General features: G+C 42.3%; 2 protein-coding genes across 40 annotated transcripts in view; one reads left to right on the top strand and one right to left on the bottom strand.

Moving 5' to 3' along the window:
* The window catches only part of LOC111248212 (uncharacterized), a 193,868-nt gene that overhangs the window by 54,843 nt on the left and 120,668 nt on the right, over nt 1–18,357 (top strand). For all 31 annotated transcript variants that reach the window (XR_015323488.1, XR_015323477.1, XR_015323471.1 and 28 more), the window contains one exon: nt 7,374–7,515. Coding sequence is in view for 2 of the 31 variants with exons in the window: in XM_086983283.1 (XP_086839409.1) it covers nt 7,374–7,377 (4 nt within the window). In the remaining 29 variants the exon portion in view is untranslated. The remainder of the gene's footprint in view (nt 1–7,373; nt 7,516–18,357) is intronic.
* Shal (Potassium voltage-gated channel protein Shal) overlaps nt 1–18,357 on the bottom strand; it is a 261,664-nt gene that overhangs the window by 136,355 nt on the left and 106,952 nt on the right. The window lies entirely within an intron of this gene.

Raw genomic sequence — 18,357 nt, 5'->3', positions numbered from 1 at the left:
CAGACAATCGCGACCGTGGGTCTACCAACAGCAGTAGACGCATGCATCCGCGCTAAATCTTACTTCACTTGCTTAAGTTCCTCCAGCCATGTCTTGCCATCGTTCCATATCATGGTCATGTCAGGGAATGGAGCCGCTTGTTGTCTGTGTTTCTTTTCTTCTTATGCTGATTTCGTACTGGTCTGGAATTTTTTCCACGAACGAAAGAACGATAGTGGGCAAAAAAATTTCTGTACCTGATTCATGGCCTTTTTTATCGGCGTGTAAGTTACCACCGTCGTTGTTCCATTGTGGACTGCTCAGAGGCCGCTAAGTGTATCGTTAGCATAAAAGCAGACGGCATAGTGGGAGTGGATGTTAACTTTGCCTTGTTAAATTTGTTGAAATTTGATTAACAGCTTCATTATCTTTGTCGTCTTCTTTCAAAGTTCTTCCTTTTATGTCACAAGTAGACTTCATCGCCGAAGGTGCGCGATTCCTTCACTAACTTTTCTTAACCCATATGGCGTTGCAAGCAATCGGCAAATCTCAAGGTCATTGAGATTACCGGGGCAGTATAGGACAGTGGGTATAAAGCGAACTGGACGCGAAGTTTATGTAGAACTAGAGCGATCAGATAGTTAGACGAATATATACGTAGACAAAGCAAGCTGGCCATTTTGAGCATGCTTTATTCTCCTACTGAACGCCCTCGTTTACTCGCAATAGCGCACACTTAACCACAACGGGCGGAGGCAGCGGCAGCCGCTACGGTAACGCAAAGGTCATTCTAACATTTAGATTCTAAAGGGATGACAAATTGACGCTCGAACGGTGGAGTGCTTAGTTTAATAATAACGGTGGATAGGTAATAATTTCGAAATTAAGGGCAAACGTACTAAACTTGTTAGACATTTGGTACAAGCAACATCAAGTTCAGTAACATCTAAATGAAACGACTTGATCCAACTTATTTGTTACAAACGTGTTTTTTATATAATACTGCATAAAATCTACGATAAGTGAAACGCTAACGTAACCTATTTGTCTTTTCAATGCTTATTTAATTACTGACGGAGTAAGCCAGCTGCCGTCAACTAACCGCTGCTGTCGTATTAGCATCGAATTGTCGGAGCCAGGTTAACATTGAGTAGCTAAAGACGATGAATGTCTCGGAAGATTGATGAGGCTAATCTTTATTATAAGACACGAAGAGCGAACGAACGGGCGAGTCAGCGTTCAGCCGACTTTGAGCAGTTAACGTTGCAGAAGCCACAGCATTTCTTCATTCTTTCGCCAGCAGAGCAGCGCAGAAACTTTGCTGCAAGCGAGGTCTTAGCTGAAATAGCGCTCGTGAGAGTATTAAAACGAGGGGGAAAGTGGCTTTGATGGGGTTCTTAAGGGTGATGACGAGGCTTCAGAGGAAGAGCAGTTAGAAAAAGAGTATAGCCCTCGGCGATGTTCCTTCTTCTTATATCAAGCTCGCGTCTTCCCTCTGGAGCGTCAGGCAGGCTCAGCCAGAGCTCCACTTCCAGGAGAAGCCTTTGTACGTCTCTACAGCAAAATGTCGACAGAGAAACGGCAGCGAGGGCAGCCCGCCAGTCTTGAAGGGAACCTAGAGAGCGTCGCTATAAAAGTACGATGACGCTACGAGCTGAGATAGACTGTGCTACTCGTCCGCTCCAACACCTCATTTTTTGCTTTTCATTGTGATATGCCTTCAAAAGGTCTCGTTACTCGCGCTTTGATCTGTCATTTGTTTTCTTTTGACTTAAAACTGTTCTCTCCACCGTCGTCTCTGCATTCTTTCACATTTTCGATTTTTGGTGATGCTATTGTGCTTCTTTTTTGTGAAGTTTCAAGTGAGCAAAGGTAACCGTATTAACTCGCTCACTCCTGCAGGCTTGTGTCCTTTGACTTCTCCTTACTGTATCTTAGTTAACTGCTACTACGTTTCATCTTTCAATTTCGGTGCAAGAGGTCCCAAGTTCAGTTGCCGTTGTCCTGCCTGGCCCTACGCAGTACACTGGCCTACACTGTGCAAGCTTTTAGCGTGCGAGCTCAGTAGCTGAGACTCCCCAGGGAGCAACGCTTGCAATGGCCAAAATCCTCACTGCACACAATTTTAGTTTCTTTTTCGTCTGCGGCGAGCGCCCGGTCTGAACCTCCAAGGCCCTTCTTTTGTTTACTGACCTGCTTCTTTTCTCAACTGGAGACCCCATGTGGCAAGGACTGTCCGCCCAGTTCACAGCCACAAACATTTGGGCTGCAATAATTTTCGTTTCTGTGGGCCTTGCCAACGGTCTTCTGCACAGCCATTACGCTGCCGACACCTACCGCGCATTCTGTCGATCATCTTCTCAACTTTCGCTCGACTTCAGTCTCTGATTGTTTTCGGCCCCCACATCTTTTGCCTCTTACATTCTTTACATGACTCGAACAAACATCTCATCTACAATACGCTCTAAGACCTTTCGCCTCCAAGACCCGTACAACGTCAGCAGCAGTCTCCAGGATGGACCTGAAGCGCGCCGTGGCTGAGCATAGCTGTATAGGCGCATACATTGCATGACTGCCTCCATGCAGGACCATATAGGATGTAGAGCACAGCACTAAGGTGCTTATACAATAATAAGATTCACAATAGGTATATGTAAGAACAGTTTGAGGTTGGTTGGTAGATAAGGTGAACGAGTTCTGATGAATATTTTGTTGCCAGCCCAAGGCGAGACACACGCATACCTCATACCACACCCGAAACGCTATGTGTGTCACTCCGCTATTCTATTTTTTTCGGCTATTAGTGCTCCCACTCAGCGTGGCCGGCTGGCCTGGGGGAGCGTATGGCCGTGCGGTTCGGCTGAACGAACGAAACTCGTAGAAAAACGCGAAAAAAGTCAAAAGTGTCATTTTGTCCTTATCGAGCAGAAGTCTTTCCGAGCGCAAGTAGCACACGACAAAGGAGAATGTCGTGGTAATGACTGTTTGGACCACCGCTGTACCGAAGCACTCCACGTCAATGACGATGAGACTCGAAGTTGGAGCACCCGGATTTGAATTGTTCGGCCGACCCAAATTAGCGGATGGCTGTTCCGGCGCAGATATACACCACGCCCGTCTGTCAACCACCATCAGACCTCTTTAAACAATTCGGCCATCTTCAAGCGATTATTACCCGTACGGATGACGAACAACGGGAAGTTTTCATGTATACACTATACTTAAAAGCTATCCAATTCACCTTATCATGTAGAGAAGAGATTATGTTACTTACTTCCACTAGCTAACTGGCAGTGACCTGTCGCGCTGTGCTACGCCAATCCTCCTTTTAAGGTGCTCTAATATACGCTCCGCGTATTGATAACGCCCATATGTCAAGTAGAGCCTTAAGTTATAGACGCCATCTTAATCGGCAACATTTGATATTGTCGCATTCCCCGAGAGCAGGAAGACTGTTTGGCAGTAGAGTCTGGGCATTTATAATAAATGTACACGGCGTCACGTTGCGAGAAAGTAACTAAGAAAGGGGGGGCTCTGCCAAGCAAGGCAACGCCAATAGTCTACTGTTACTGATACATAGATTTCTCACTGCTGCTACGACATTAAGTCGAGGCCTATGTGCTCGTCGGCTGTAGCGTCGTAGACTCGCGCCTCTCTGCAGCCTTTCTCTCGCCTTTTCTACTGCTATATCCGTCACCGGCATCAGCACAGCAGCGGATCTGCACTTGGCCATCTGTCAGCGTATGTCTGTTATTCTAACTACTACTACTGTTGCATACCGTGATTTTTACATCTAGTCAGAGACTAGAATTGACATACTCCGCCTTGTAGCACTGGCTAGCAAGTTAAGAAGTCGCATAGGAATATCCAGAAGTCGAAACGTTCCCTTCTGTCAACCTGCTATCATCGTAGCTTGTAATAACAGACAACAATGGGAACCCCCGTAGTCATAGGGGATCTCTTTTGTGTTTGCCGGAAATACGCTACTCGAATGATATGATGAAATATATCACTGAAGCATTCAAAACAATTCGACCTATAGCTAGTGACAATGATATACGCCATTTGATCACAGGTATGCTAACGTGAAAAAAGCTGGCTACTTTCAACGGAAACTAAACAACATATTCATCCACCATATGCTTTTTCTTTTCCAATTATGAAGTGCCGTCCTATCTAAAACGCGAATCTAGTAGAAACGGTTAAGCAGACGCGCCTTCATCAAAGCTGATCGATTTCTGTAGCAGTCGGTGTTTTTGTGCCGGGTCGACAACTGACATACTCGTAGTAGTGAACACATCGTTTCAAAAGTTCGATCTTCTTATACGGACGTTTCATGCGTCACGCTACCCCTAAGTAGTACTACCATCCCGCATTGAGATCTATAAATGTGAAAATGTTAATCAGGACCTTTTAGTCGCTACTTTGCAGCATAATACGCTTCATTTTGCCGAGACCACGCGAGACAGAGTTGAAATAGTTCGAAACAATAAATTTGCCCCTTAAGCCAAAGCGTTACAAGCTAATCGAGGTTAGGCAGGTCATTGATAAGGCATATCTTTGGAGACCTATACGAAGTAAATAGCCTAGAAATTTAAGGGCCAACTACACCTGAATTCGTTATTCAATTCCGACTTCTGATTACAAATACCATGTTGATTATAAAAATGTTCCAAGCTGATTTAGATCAGCTTACGTGAACCATATAAGCCACATATATATATATATACATCTGAAATATTTTTTAAAGGACAACTTATCTTGCAAAAATAAATATCGCATCTTGTAACGTTTCCACACAAACGTATAGCTTTGCTTTACCGGCAGCCACAGCGATAAGTTAATGAATTGTGTATACGATGATAGACAACACAATTCACTGTTAGCTTGAATCTCATGAATCTCTCTAAGTACGCCCCCGCTTTTTTCCATTATTTACACATCCTTTTCCAGATGTTTTTCTCTTGGAGCAAGAAAGCCAAACAGGACGCGAAGTTAAGGCGTGATTTTTTACCTTTACGTTGTTGGCGTCGCCATGGATACAACCGCCACCGCTGTTGTTTCTGTCAGTACTCGTTTCTAAAAAATCCCTGCGTTTTCCAGTAACTGCGCAAAATAAGCCGACTAATTCTTCAGTCAGTCGGCTGCTTACGTCCATCGCTGCTGAAGTTACGTTGAAAAAGTTGAAAACCAAATAGGACAAGAATCACATGAATATGCAATAGTCTAGATCGGGAAGCAGCCAGTGAAAGGTGACTAGCGGCGACGGGCAAGACAAACTTCCACATTTTACTTCCTTGATACACCAAATGTGCCAGTCATTTTTCCTGTAAAAATGCTGAGTGCCGCAACGGCGGATATAGTTGCTGTGACCAGTTTCATGACTGGCCCAGTCCATCAAACCCGACCTTTCGTTCTCAAGTGACATGATTCGATGAAAAGGTATCGGGCGTATGGGCATTATATGCATGCGAACGACCGAGTGGACATTCATAGCAGGGACGATAGCAATGTTTCAAGGTTATGCCATCATACTGATTTGATATCATATGGAGCAGTGGCGACGCAGGCCACTGCCAGGTAAGTGCATATTTGCTACAATTCGAGCCTTTCCCTCCTGCATTAAAGATGGCAGGCGGGGTAGGGTAGTTAAAGACGGTAGACCGCTAGGAGGATTGGCCGTCGGCAGCGCAGCTAGAGAAACCGGACAAAATGCGGCACGTGGAAAGCCAATGTGCGCGTTAACATATGCTAACGAAGAGTCTGGAGTCTCTTTACGGTGGTCACACGCGCGGAAAACACGGCTGGCTGACGTGCATTCTTTTAGCCCTGCTGTTACAGGCGAAGGTAAACTAATTGACCGGGATCGCAAGGAGGCGATACCAAGTCGACTTGATCAAGAGCCGGGCAAAGCTTACACTATGCTATGCTAAGCGAAGGTCCGCCCGTGTCCGGAAGCCACCGAAGCTAGCTGCCCCGTTTTCCTTATATATATTCGGTCAACATATGGTGTACGGAAGGAAATTTTGCTGCTTCCGCTGCCCATACGTATACCGTATTCCCGGATCTAAAACTTAGGTAGTTCCTGTCAGCTAACTCCTTTCATCTTCCTATGCATTCGAAATAAATATACGGAGTTTTTGGGGCCATGCCCTTAACATATAGATATAATATTCGTTAGCGTTTCTGATTATCTTGGCTTACAGCTTAAAGTTGCCACGTTCAATTTCAGCCAACTGCGTAGCAAATTCTATTAATAAAGATGACACGACTTTTTATCTACTTTCGAAACGAGCTTATCTTCTTACATAGAGATATATATATACATATATACTCCCATTGTCTTAGGAGACATCTAATTGCTGTATTTTGTTGATCATCAATGTCCAGGAGTACTGGAGGATATATAACGAAATAAGGATCCATCAAAGAATCAATACATTACAAACAACGCGACAAAATTTAAAGCCACTTTTCGATGGGCAATATCGTTGTGTTTGTTGCTTAAACATCTCAAAACATGCAATATCTTTTAATTGATGGACCATAAGAGCAGACACCATTTTGAACAATTTAGTCTCAAAGAAGGATCTGTGAGTGTCTGGAGAAACAACAGTTCTAAACATTATGGCTGCGTCTTAATAGCATCAAACTGAATTTTTCAATTCATGCATTTGCATAGAGCCGTTAATGGAGCACTCTTATTCAGTCGTCCTTCGGTAATGACCAACATAAACGCATAAAAAGTAACACCGTTTTGACTTCGCGTTCCGTGAAGCGCGTATCGGAAGGCCTATGTAAGATAGGGTATCAGACGACAGCAACCACATGAACCGTTGTTGATATTAAAAATAGTTGTGATAAATATTAGTTCCTCCAGCCATCTCGTTTTTCTATGGGTCACCAGCGAAAACTTCAAAATAAAGAAAACATGAAGTTCAAGCGTAGAATGATATTGTCCTTTACGACTGGTGTGCAAGTAACAGAAATCAAGAAACAGAAAACCAACTTAAGTTAAATTTAACTTTATTTGCACCCTCAGCGCTTCTAGCTTAAACAGGGACCACAGTCTAAGCTAAAGTTCCTTCGAAGCTTAGCTGCTACGAGCGAACCTAGTATCAATAGAGTATTCTAATTATATTCGACTATCTATGGGCACTCCCGTTTGTTGAAAACCATTGCTCAGGGAGCTGTGTCTGCCACAAAAGATAATGATCACCAACGCATACACAGAGTTCGTTGGTCAATTTCTACCAAAATTTGTGAGCACGTTCCACGGGCGTTTTTTTTTTTTTTTTTTCCATATTATTCTGTGCTTCCTTGAAGAGGTTCAAGGTTTTTCTGTTCGAACGGTCTTAATCATCTTTTTTTGTGTTATCAACCTGTTTTTATAGGTGAATAGACAAAATATGACTTAATTCATAAGTGCCGCTGGATGTGGATGTCGATGGTTTCATGATAATGAAAACATACTATTGGTTCCACCAGCAACTGTACTGTCTTTGGGCGCCCGCCGATCGGAAACAATCACTAAAGGTCAGTGCATCAATCTTCATGAAATAATGAGATTTTCAGATGGACATGAAGAAAATGTAAGACCAATATATTGCATGGGCGTAAAAAACGTTATATTGATACTTATGATCTTTGAGACTTAAGCATGCATCGGACTCAAGTGATTGCAACGTAATGGATTAGACAAATTTTCCCTGAAGTTCAAACGGGCGTCCCCATACAAACCAATCACTTAATGAATAGCTTCCTGTTAATCGATTACGCCGCGGATACGAGGAATAGCAATGATTAACGAAACCTATTGCCAGGAACTAGAGAAGCTAAATACCATTCCTGGAAATACTATAAAACCTATACATATGTAGTCTCGTTAGGGATTCACATAATAAGCTTTTTTTTTTTTGTTTCATTTTTACCAGTGTTTTCTGGTTTCTGCAGTGAAGTTCCACTAAATCGGCATGTCCCGTTGTCCTTGATCCAGCGTCAGTGCTTGTTTTATTCGTATCATAAACTGTGCTTACATATCTTCCTACAACTCTACACGCGCATTGTTCAGTCTATAAAACACAGAGCGTTTTGGCCGCGGATCTACCGTCCATGTAGCTTCATCTATGTAGGATCTAATAAAGGATCAAATGTGCTTCCTGACCCGGACATTCTCCCTTTGTCCGAAAGTAGGCCATCAAGATTGCATCATGAAATATACAATAGATATACAGGTATAGGATATAGATAACAGGTTTCGCCGTTATCGTCTTTTCCTAACTTGGCATTGTATCGTTTCAACGCATACTGCAGGGAAAAACACCGCACTTGTCACACTGAGTGCATATGAAAAAGATTGATGATGCTCCGTTTCCAGAAATGCTTGTCACGTTTAACGGCAGGCCTTTGTATGCCTGTGCTACCTTGAGGAGGTACACGGGAAGGTACGCCTGCAGCATATCACAGCCTCACACTTCAAACTATTTCGGCTTGCATTCACTTTCTACTTCTATCTAAATGCATGCTTAGCGAGTGAGATATACCACTAAGGTGTATCAGGTTAATATAAGAAGTGATATTTTTAAAATAGTCAATACAATTTGAGATATAAATGAAGAAAATCTATTAAAATAAAGAGAATGATGAAAGTTTCAGAAACGCGGGACACAAACACTCAAGTGTTCCATGAAGTCTTACCTGAAATGCAGAAGATACAGACGGCATATTAGACGGGGGCTTTATTTAAATAAAGTGTTGCGTAAAAACAATGTAATTCTTGAAGCTTCTTTTAACGCGGATCGAGTTTTGCTTCACTAGCTTCTTCACTAATGACGACTGCTCAGTACTTATTCAGCATATACAATTTCTGACTTTTCCGTTAGTCGTCTGCCCACAAACTAAACAATTATAATGATAATACAGATATATCGCTTTGGAATGGTCTGCACCCATTTAGGCTTGTTAGTTCGATTCAACAGGTCTTTATCTACCTAAGCGGAAATCTGTGAAGTCTTGAAAATGTCTATTGCACGTAAAATTCACATACCTGGTAAAGTACAACCTTCACCTACATGAGTAAGCGTAAAGCACCCTCCCTCTAGCGTTTCATTTCTAATGTATCTATTGTAGCTTTTTTGTGTGGTATTTTTAATGAGCTTAGAGTTTGACCGGAGTCTATGTTCCACTGCGGTACTTGTGGTACGGTACGGTTCGGTAGTTGCACTATGGTGGCCTTCGACTTTTCCACGAGTGCTTTCTTAAAAGTATTGGAAGATTATTTATCGCAGTTATTAGCTGAAGGTATCTTGCTATAAAGTGACAACGGGATTTTAGCATCACTTTATTTCAACCTCTCGAGGTAACTATCTCAATGCCAACGCTGTAGGGTCAATCTATTTGCTTGAATAAACAAATACTTGTAAAATATACACGTACTTATCTAGCTGTTGTTAAGTTGTATGCTACCTTGCTATTAAAGTGCTTTTCACAGGCGCAATTTATTAAATATCAGTTGTTTCACTTTGGTATACATTATATCGATCGAGATCTGATAGCATCCACTAGTGACAAATTAAATCGAAGCGCTATTTCCAATTATCTACGTTTCTGTCTGTCGACCAGGTCAAATAAATATGTTGAAAATAAACTAATTAATTAGCACGTGAGCAATTCAGTAAATATCAGCTTTTGAGTGCAGCTAATCTAGGTGCGGCTTCGAAACAGACTATTCTCGACCTATCTGTTTGTCCTTCGAGTTCCGCTAATCATATAGGCCCTCCCCGACTTCTCTACCACTGCAAAATACTACGATTTGCTATATGCCGTCTGCGTCCCAGCAGCTTTACCACGGAAACCGCGCCACTGCATTGATGAGCTTAGGCACGTCTATAAAAATCTAGCACAGTCTGCAAGCATAAGGAATTCCGCTTGTCAGCGTGCAGTACCGATTTCCGCCCTCCCGGACATAGTTGCCCTCCAAGAAAGCTGCCTTAGTAAACGAGTTTTCTTTCGCCATTGCCTCTTTCGGAAGAGGTTAATGGGACGGTGCTGAGCTTTCAAGCTTACTAAGTACCGCCCACTCTAAAGCGTTGTATCACATCTTCTCTACGCGCACGTTGCATGATACCTATACGCATCCGTACAGATGATATGAATACAGACAGACTCAAATGAATGGCCGACGAACTAGGTCAGGTTGTTTATCAAATAACCACCATCTTTAGGGGTCGGCAAATAAGGTGTGAAGACAACGTGTACACAAAGCTAAGTCATTATTATTTGGCAAGGATTTATAAGCCGCTATCTTCTATTGATGAGTTAGTTGTAACTTTGTCCATAAAGAATACGCTAATAAAAAGCTTCCCGCTTTTTAATCATACCCTTCCCTTGTTGACATTCTCCTTGCCGCTTATAGCATATATTGGCTCTCCTGTAATGTATGCAGTTGTCTTTACGTCGTGTATACAGGTTCAAAGAAGGACACACTGAAAATAAGTTATCTATTCGTATATGCATAAATGATCTTTCTCTGGCTAGAATAAATGGGTTCGCGAAGTCAGCCCCGCACCTCGAAACTGAACCTAGATTGTCGACATTTTTTCTACGTTAATAGCCCGTCATTGTGTTTGTTGGAGCATCGTAAATAAGACACTAGTCTGCTAGAACCTCGTAACGTATAGAAGACTTTAACAACATTCCGCTTATGTGTGTTTAATAGTGAACATTTTTCCAGTATTATTTAGTACATTATGGATGAATTATGGTCTGCTCAATTATCTGTTAATACAGCACATGTGTTACTATGTCGAGCCGTCAATGCAAACGTCTGGATCGGTTGGGTTACCAATTTGACTGGAGTATTATTTGTCTTGCTCTCGGCATTTTTTCACTGTATTACGACGACGCAGCAGCTCCCTGTGATTTTTGCGCTGTCATTGCCAACACCCGAATTAAACCAGACTTATCATTAACAGTCACATTCAAGGCCTTCAGAACCACTTTTGAATATAGCCTAAAAACATCATATGGATCAGCCTAACAGCAATCTTTTTTCCATTAGCCATTTTCACCCCCCTCCCTCCCCCCCATCAGACCGCTTCTTATCTCACTTGATTTTATATAAAACCCCCTATTGAACATGAAGCATAGGTCTGCCTATCCTTTTCGATTTCGTGTCAATGGGAAATATTCGCGACGCCGGGCTAGTGGGTTCCTCTTTGGGTCTTCTTCTTCTTCTTCTTCTTCTTTGAACCTCTACCGAGTTCAGTATAGGACTAAACATTACGTCGTTAACCTTTTGCAGGCGTTTCTTGTCAAAAACTAAATGAACGGCTACGTATTCGAGAAGTATATCGGCCAATACTTTAGCAACTTTGTTACATCGAGTATTAAATGGACGGTTTGCCTGCATGAACGGATGAACCAGAGAGTCATAGCGTAACGAGCACACTTATTGTTTGCTTTAGGCAAAAAGGTCTCAGGCGGTGTATTTTAGATAAAAAGTTTCCAAGAAAAAACTGTTTTTATCTACGTCAATGTCAATGGAGAAAAGGTTGTGCCTATCGTCCCTTTAAGACGCAGGAATCTCTCGCAGCTTTTGCATTAGCTGGCCAGCGGCTATAATTTAAGCATTTTTGGCAAGTCTACTACTTGTCAATGTTATGATTATTATTAGTAACTCTACTTTCATTTGCTTGCGACTCTTTGCATACAAACAAGGAGTTAAACTGGGCGCTTAAAAAGGGAAATCGTATGACAATGGCTTTTGGCGATCCTTGCCTATCCTATCACCCCCAAAAATTTTTGCGTTAATTATTCAATTGAAAAGTTTCGAAGGGGCTCAGGGGAGGCGACAGTTGCCAACAAGCATTTAGAGACCTGAAATAGTAGCCGCTAATGGAACCCTATGTTATGTTCGTGACCATGGTGCTTGTTCTAATGAGGTCAGTATTTAACTGAAGGGTCGCGTAGTGTGATTAAAGCTCGCTATGGTACTCTACGCCAGTCGTAAAATATGGCCCCTTATTCGTGTAGCCTTTCTCTTCTGGAGAAATAATTAATAGGTGGACGAGTCTGTGCCACAGGCCAATTTCGTTTTTTGAAAACGACAATACCTTTTCGACAAACACCCATGGAGCGTTTCCTTTTTGTCTCTCGCTATAGCATAATGATAGTCACGACAGTCACAGCAGGCGCATACTATTGCTTCGCATAAACATATCATGAATATTTACGCGGCTTGTAGAATCTGCTGTGGCCACTAAAAAACTATGAGCCTGGTGGTACTCAGGCTGAGAAGGACCAAGGAACCACGACACCCACCCGTCCCCATGGATTTCACTGCTATCATATAGGCTTCTTTCGCTAGCCTAAGGCTTTTCCTTCTTTCCTTAGATGCCTTTAATCCAAAGCAACTAGAAATGTGTACTATACAGTGAAGCGACACAAAGTCGTTCAAAACAATGTTCTGTTGTCATGTTAATCTGCTGATACTTGATAAACCTTTCATGCGACAATTTATAGAGTTATTATCGGGCATACAATACAGTGGCGATATATTTCTGTCTGTAGTGGCCATCGCGCCCTGAGCTAACGAGCTGAGTCGAGCTTGGTGCAATTATTTGCTGAATTTTTTAATAACATCTGTCTTCTCGTAGCAATAGAAAAGCAAACAGCGACGCCAACGTAACCCAGCTTCTCCGGGGGCAAATGTCTGCTAGCTTAAGCCTGGTAGTCCGTTCAGGTAGGCCTATTATTCGTAGATTAAGATAATTAAAACGTGATCCGGATATATATGGGCATATCTTCAAACCTGCCTTGTTTGACCTGCATCCCCATCCTCTTAGAACAATGGCGTTCTAAGGCGCCTCACTACTACCTTATCAAACTGAAAAATCCAACCAAATGAATAGGATCCTTATCGTAGACGCGGTCGAGAAGTCGCCAATTTATGCATCAGATACTGAGCCGACCATAGCATGTAGTCAATCCATTTTATCTGATTGAACCATATATACAACCGTATGTATCCCCTGAGGTATACTTCTCGTTTTTGCGCGAGACCATAGCGCTGGGCTAATACTAGGCTGAAATGTGCTAGCAGCAAACGCCTTTATTGAATTGGATCTGTCGAAGGTAACTTAAATGTGCGCCATTAGAGACTGCAACTTACCGTCATAGGCGTAGTTAAGATGTTCGGAATCTGAGAGGGTTCACAAATCGTTTACTTGCTGCTGTTTCCCTAATTCTTATTAGTCAAAAGGGAAAAAAGTAGCCGACTACCAAGCAATAACCTAATTATACTTTGTACGTCCTTTTCCAATCTTCCACTTGCAAAGTGAATCATGCCCACCTTCCGAGAGGAGCCTCGTTCTTCGACTGACCAATGTTTAGATGCGTTATTTGCGTATGCAACGACGAAATCTATACAAACGAATACGCAAGCGCTAAATATGTTTATGATATTTCGCAATGGCCGAGATCTAGGTACAGGCAAGATTTCAGGCTTTTGCCTGTGTGGATTTTGGCGATGATTACCTGCTCATAGAATATCGCTCGATTGGCTAGCTTATATTTTTCTGTGGATAACGCAACTACATTTGAGATGTCTGAGGGAGGGATGCAACAAATCTTTCAAGTATATATATTTAGTGCCATCGTTGCAAGGAACATCCGATACGTCCTTACTTTCGTACAACTCATATAATGTTTTCGTGCTTTGTTACTACTTGAGCCGTTGGGCATCAACTTTATATTTTGCACAGGTCATCAAACAAGAACTAGAAACTCTTGGATTCTATGTCATCACAGCTAAGCCCACTTCTTGTTGCTCCATCGTGTACAAGTTGCAGTTGTAAGGTCTTTATCTAACGTGAGGGTTACGTTTGATTAGCACATTCATCTAGATATGTCTGAGCGACTTCAGTATTAAAAAAAATATTAGAAACATACAGCTGAATCATATATAAATACCACCGGCCTTATCTTTCTCCGCTAGATAGTATTCGGTGTGAATCAGCCTTAGTAGAAGCATCAGGTTGTTGTTATGTATCGTAGGTGTCTGTGGTGGACTCTTATTATCGATGTCTGTCAGGGTGTGCGTATAGTAAAGAATTGTCATTCTTTTTTTTTTTATAGGAATTTTACGTATCGCAAGCAAACGTTTATCGACATCCTTTAGAGATCTTACGGCAGCGTGTTACTAGATATTTATTACAGTTACATCGTACGATTGCTAGATTCTGAGAACGGACTGAGCCTCTCTTTTGCCCTTGCTGTCATGTTTTTTTCGTTTCATTGACGACATCCATGCGGATATATACAAAACGTAGCTAATTGACTATGAGTGGTCCTACAGGATCGGCGGTCTCGTCCGTCGCCTTACTAGTAGTATGCCTTATAGCAAACACAACCAGCTGAGGCTTACGACAACGTCCTTACTATAAATAATAACAACAGTTCGGCGGTAATACTGGAACAACCACATCTGAGTGTAACGAGGAATCTAATAAAGTTAATCTTCAAGCTGCATTCGACACATGTTTCGATTCTGTTACGAGGCCCTCATTACGCCGCCATTGTAACTCAATAGGATGTCATAGGCTAGGAAAAAAAGCCAGTTACTAAACTTATACGCTATGAGAATCCGACACAGTAAGTTACGACGCTCATACGACGCACTGAGAGACAGCGTATGTTACAACACAGCGACGAAAGGACTTCACCTTTTCAGGTTATCATTCGTTAAAGCCAACGATTGCATAGGTGAAGATCTGACGTTCATAAAGTCTTCGGCAAAAAACTGCTTGTTCTATTAGTGAGGTTTCTGGTAAACAATCATAACAAGTTGCAATAACAACTCAGTTTCTATACTGTGTGTATATATGCAAAAACGGAATTAGTATTTTGCAATAACCATGTGATATTGTTATTCACTGCCGTTCAGCGCGATTTTAACATTTTTGAACAGTCTGTTCCCTGCTGTTATTTCATTTGACCTAACTAGCGTCTTTTGATCATGGCAAACGCTCAATAGGGTCTTTAAACAGATTCCCAAGTCACTATGTAAGCTTGGTGCTAAAGCTAATCTCGAAGGCCGTAATATAAAAAGCAAAATTTACTAAGCTGGAACATGCACTGAACTATGGGGTAGCTTATTCAGATTTGTGCATCCAAATATTATGTTCTTCTAGATAATTTTTCTGTTTCGTTCCATCTGCCAGCTGTAAACAGCTGCGCTCGCCAGGAAATTCGCTCCGTAGGTTTCTGCTCGATGTGAAAAGGCACGCTTGCGTAAGCAGCTGTTGCATGTAGTATAATAGCTCGAAAACGTAGCTTTGACTAGGATAAACGAACACTGAAGCAGTGCTTCAGAACAAGATCGCAAAAGGGGTCTGAGAATTTTGTCTTGCTCTCTTCGGGATGCCTTAAGCGTGCAAGAAAGTGCAGCATCCTAACCATGGTCATTCTCAACGAAAAGCTACGTTGTAATAATACGCGCATTTCTCGGTAAGTAGGGTATGACCTGGATGTATGTAGACCGACGAGACCAAAAGAGCCGTGTTCTCAATGGCCAAATCTCGCTTCCACTAATCTTTTTGTTCGGGGAGGTGAAAACCAACGTTTTTGCTCGGAGCCCTAGATCCCTCGGGGCACGAACATGCGATTGAGGGTGCGTACGAAAGTATATATCGTAAAGAAAATGTATGCATCAATAAACGACAGGATGTTGTAAACTACTACTACTGAAAGTCTACAACAAGGTATGGTTATGGAAGGTGGCCGTTCTGGCCATTAGCTAACAGGTCACTGCTGGGACGTCATCATTAAAAAATGATTGTGAATGAAATTGAATTGTGATTGAATGAAAAGCACTCAAGCTGCTAGTAGGGGATGCTCCAAAGCTGCATTTTATCCTGTTATATACGTATACGACAGTTCGAACGACATTGTGATCTCGGCGCAAGATGATTAGTCACCCTCTGGCAGACGCAGCTTGTGTTATAAGCTATAGGCAACTTGTTTGTCGCTAGCTAGTTACAAGATATATGCCAAAGCAGTTACCAAGCGTATAGGATCTTGTAAGCGGAAGGAATGTGCGTAAATTTTTCCTCTATTTATGCAACAGCGGGAGAACATTCACTTTTGAGCCGTTATTTTTCTATATAAATCTATGTACATACACGCTGTCGTATCTGTGGGTTTATATTTGTCTTATACTGTGCCTCTGCTTGTGTGCGTATACATGACTGTGTACGGTCTTGAACTGCGATGAGCGAAAGAGGTTTTCTTGTCTGACAGTTTCTTTTTAGCTTGAATTGTCCGTCTATATGTTTTCTGTGAGCGGGTATCTCTGAATATGTAGCGACCGTTTAGCCTGCAAATGCAGCTGGCAAAGGGTGGCGCGAGAACGGGCTTGGATCGAGCAATGTTATTCATAACCCAACTATGATAATTCGGGTTTGATCATCCGGGAGCAACGGGAGAAAGGAAGGTATGGGATCGACAAAAGGTACGTCGAAACGGAAGTACGATGTGAAGCGCTACGGCGAAATGGAGATATGGATAAAATATGAAAAAAGGATGGCTTCTATGGACGCCAACGATGATTCGTTCGTAGGCAGAGGACCATCACAGAACGCACGGAAGACAAGCACACGTATCTAGGAACGGCACTTTCAAATTCACAGTCGAACAGACAGACAGACAGACAGAGGGATACAAAACTATCCATTTTCCCCCCTGCAAACACATCGCCATCGCCTATTGTTAGTTGATACTCCCGCTTTAGATTCTTTCTTCTTCTTCTTCTTCTTCTTCTTCTTCCTGGTAGACCAATAGATCGGAAGAAACAGCGCAGATCAGCCCACACGCACAGACCGTTCCTAGAAACCATTAGAACCAGAAAACCGGACCACAAAACCAAAATGACGGCGAAGACAAATCCTACAGAAATCGACCCCTTTTCCCACTTCTTTAACAGAGTACTTATTTTTTTTTTTCGTTGACAATTTTCAATTCATTTTGTGGAAGCCAACTCTACATGGCTCCCGCACTCTGACCTGTAGTGTTCGGATTTGGTTCGGATGAAAAGGCTGTCCGCTATCAAAGTACAACTTCCAGTGAAAAAAGCATCTCGTCTCTAGTTCTGAGAGAAGGAACTGGTATAAATGTATAAAATGGCTACCGTTATTTAGCCTCAATGTTGCCTGCGTTTCAGGCACTGCCGATCCTGCCTCTGCTTCAAAGGCTATTGACAACGCACAGACGATAATTGAGATAGAATCAAATACAAATTGTCCATGCGACAGCGTTGAGTTGGGCACGTGTCTGTCGCAAAGTACGACTTAACGATGTTTACAAGTGTCGACCGTTTGCAATCAGTATCCATATACAAACGAACATTTTAACAAAGTACGGGATATTATTAACAAGAAACGGGACAACAATACAGCACCACCGTAACGGCGTTTACAGGAACACCCAAAAGCAAGACGAACTATATTGAAAGCAGCTCCCTAGAGAAATACATACACGTTACGTTCTAAAGTAATTTGCTTTCCTTTATTATGAAAATTTTCGCGTGTTTATCTTTAATCAACTTTGCGTTGATTATGATTGCCCAGTGCCAAATATGTCGTGGCTGGTTGTTTTGTGCAAATGGGTTTCTACTGCCCGCTTGGATTCAATTACCCCTAGATTCGAAAACCCTTCAGAGCATCAGCCACTTTAATAGGAAGCATCTGTGACAATCAACCTACCATGAATCAGTGTTAGTTACAGATCGATTTTTCCGTCTATCGGAGCCTGTTTTTGGGCATTGAGGCAACTAGTCAGTTGCGACACAAGTGACAGCGCCGCAACGAATAGTTTCTAACTACCCTCAAGATTTACCGTTTTTCTATGTTCTGCAGTGGCAGGAACGCCAACAGCATTTTAGTTTCAGTCAAACGTATTTATCGCTCGCCAGCTGGACATAGCTTAACCAGACATAATTACGACGTGGAACGCAACTAGCTTTTAGCGACTGCTCCAAACGTGGACTCAGTTGTATTGCGGCTACATATTTTTGACTGCTACACGTCAACGAGACTTTGAGTAAAGAAACTGGAGGGTTACAAAGTACATACTAGATTATGTGTGCGCGTATCGCAGGGCATCATTTTCAGAACGCATCCATAAAAATCCCGTTTCCACCATGAAGACAGAACACATGTGCGAATTCTGTGAATTGCCCAGAATCACAGCACGGGAGCATGCAAAAAAAGCCTGATTTCCTTCTCGTTTAGGCCTTTCACCGTGCGAGCGATGAAAACAAAGTTACGCGTTTTCCGGCTGCACTTGGCTATTCAGCACTGTTTTTCTTGTCACCCTTGCAGG

This window comes from Varroa destructor, unplaced genomic scaffold (assembly GCF_002443255.2).
Source record: "Varroa destructor unplaced genomic scaffold, Vdes_3.0 BEIS01000003.1, whole genome shotgun sequence".
Lineage (NCBI taxonomy): Eukaryota > Metazoa > Arthropoda > Arachnida > Mesostigmata > Varroidae > Varroa > Varroa destructor.
The sequence above is the reverse complement of the archived record's forward strand: the minus strand, read 5'-3'. Positions and strand labels throughout refer to the sequence as shown.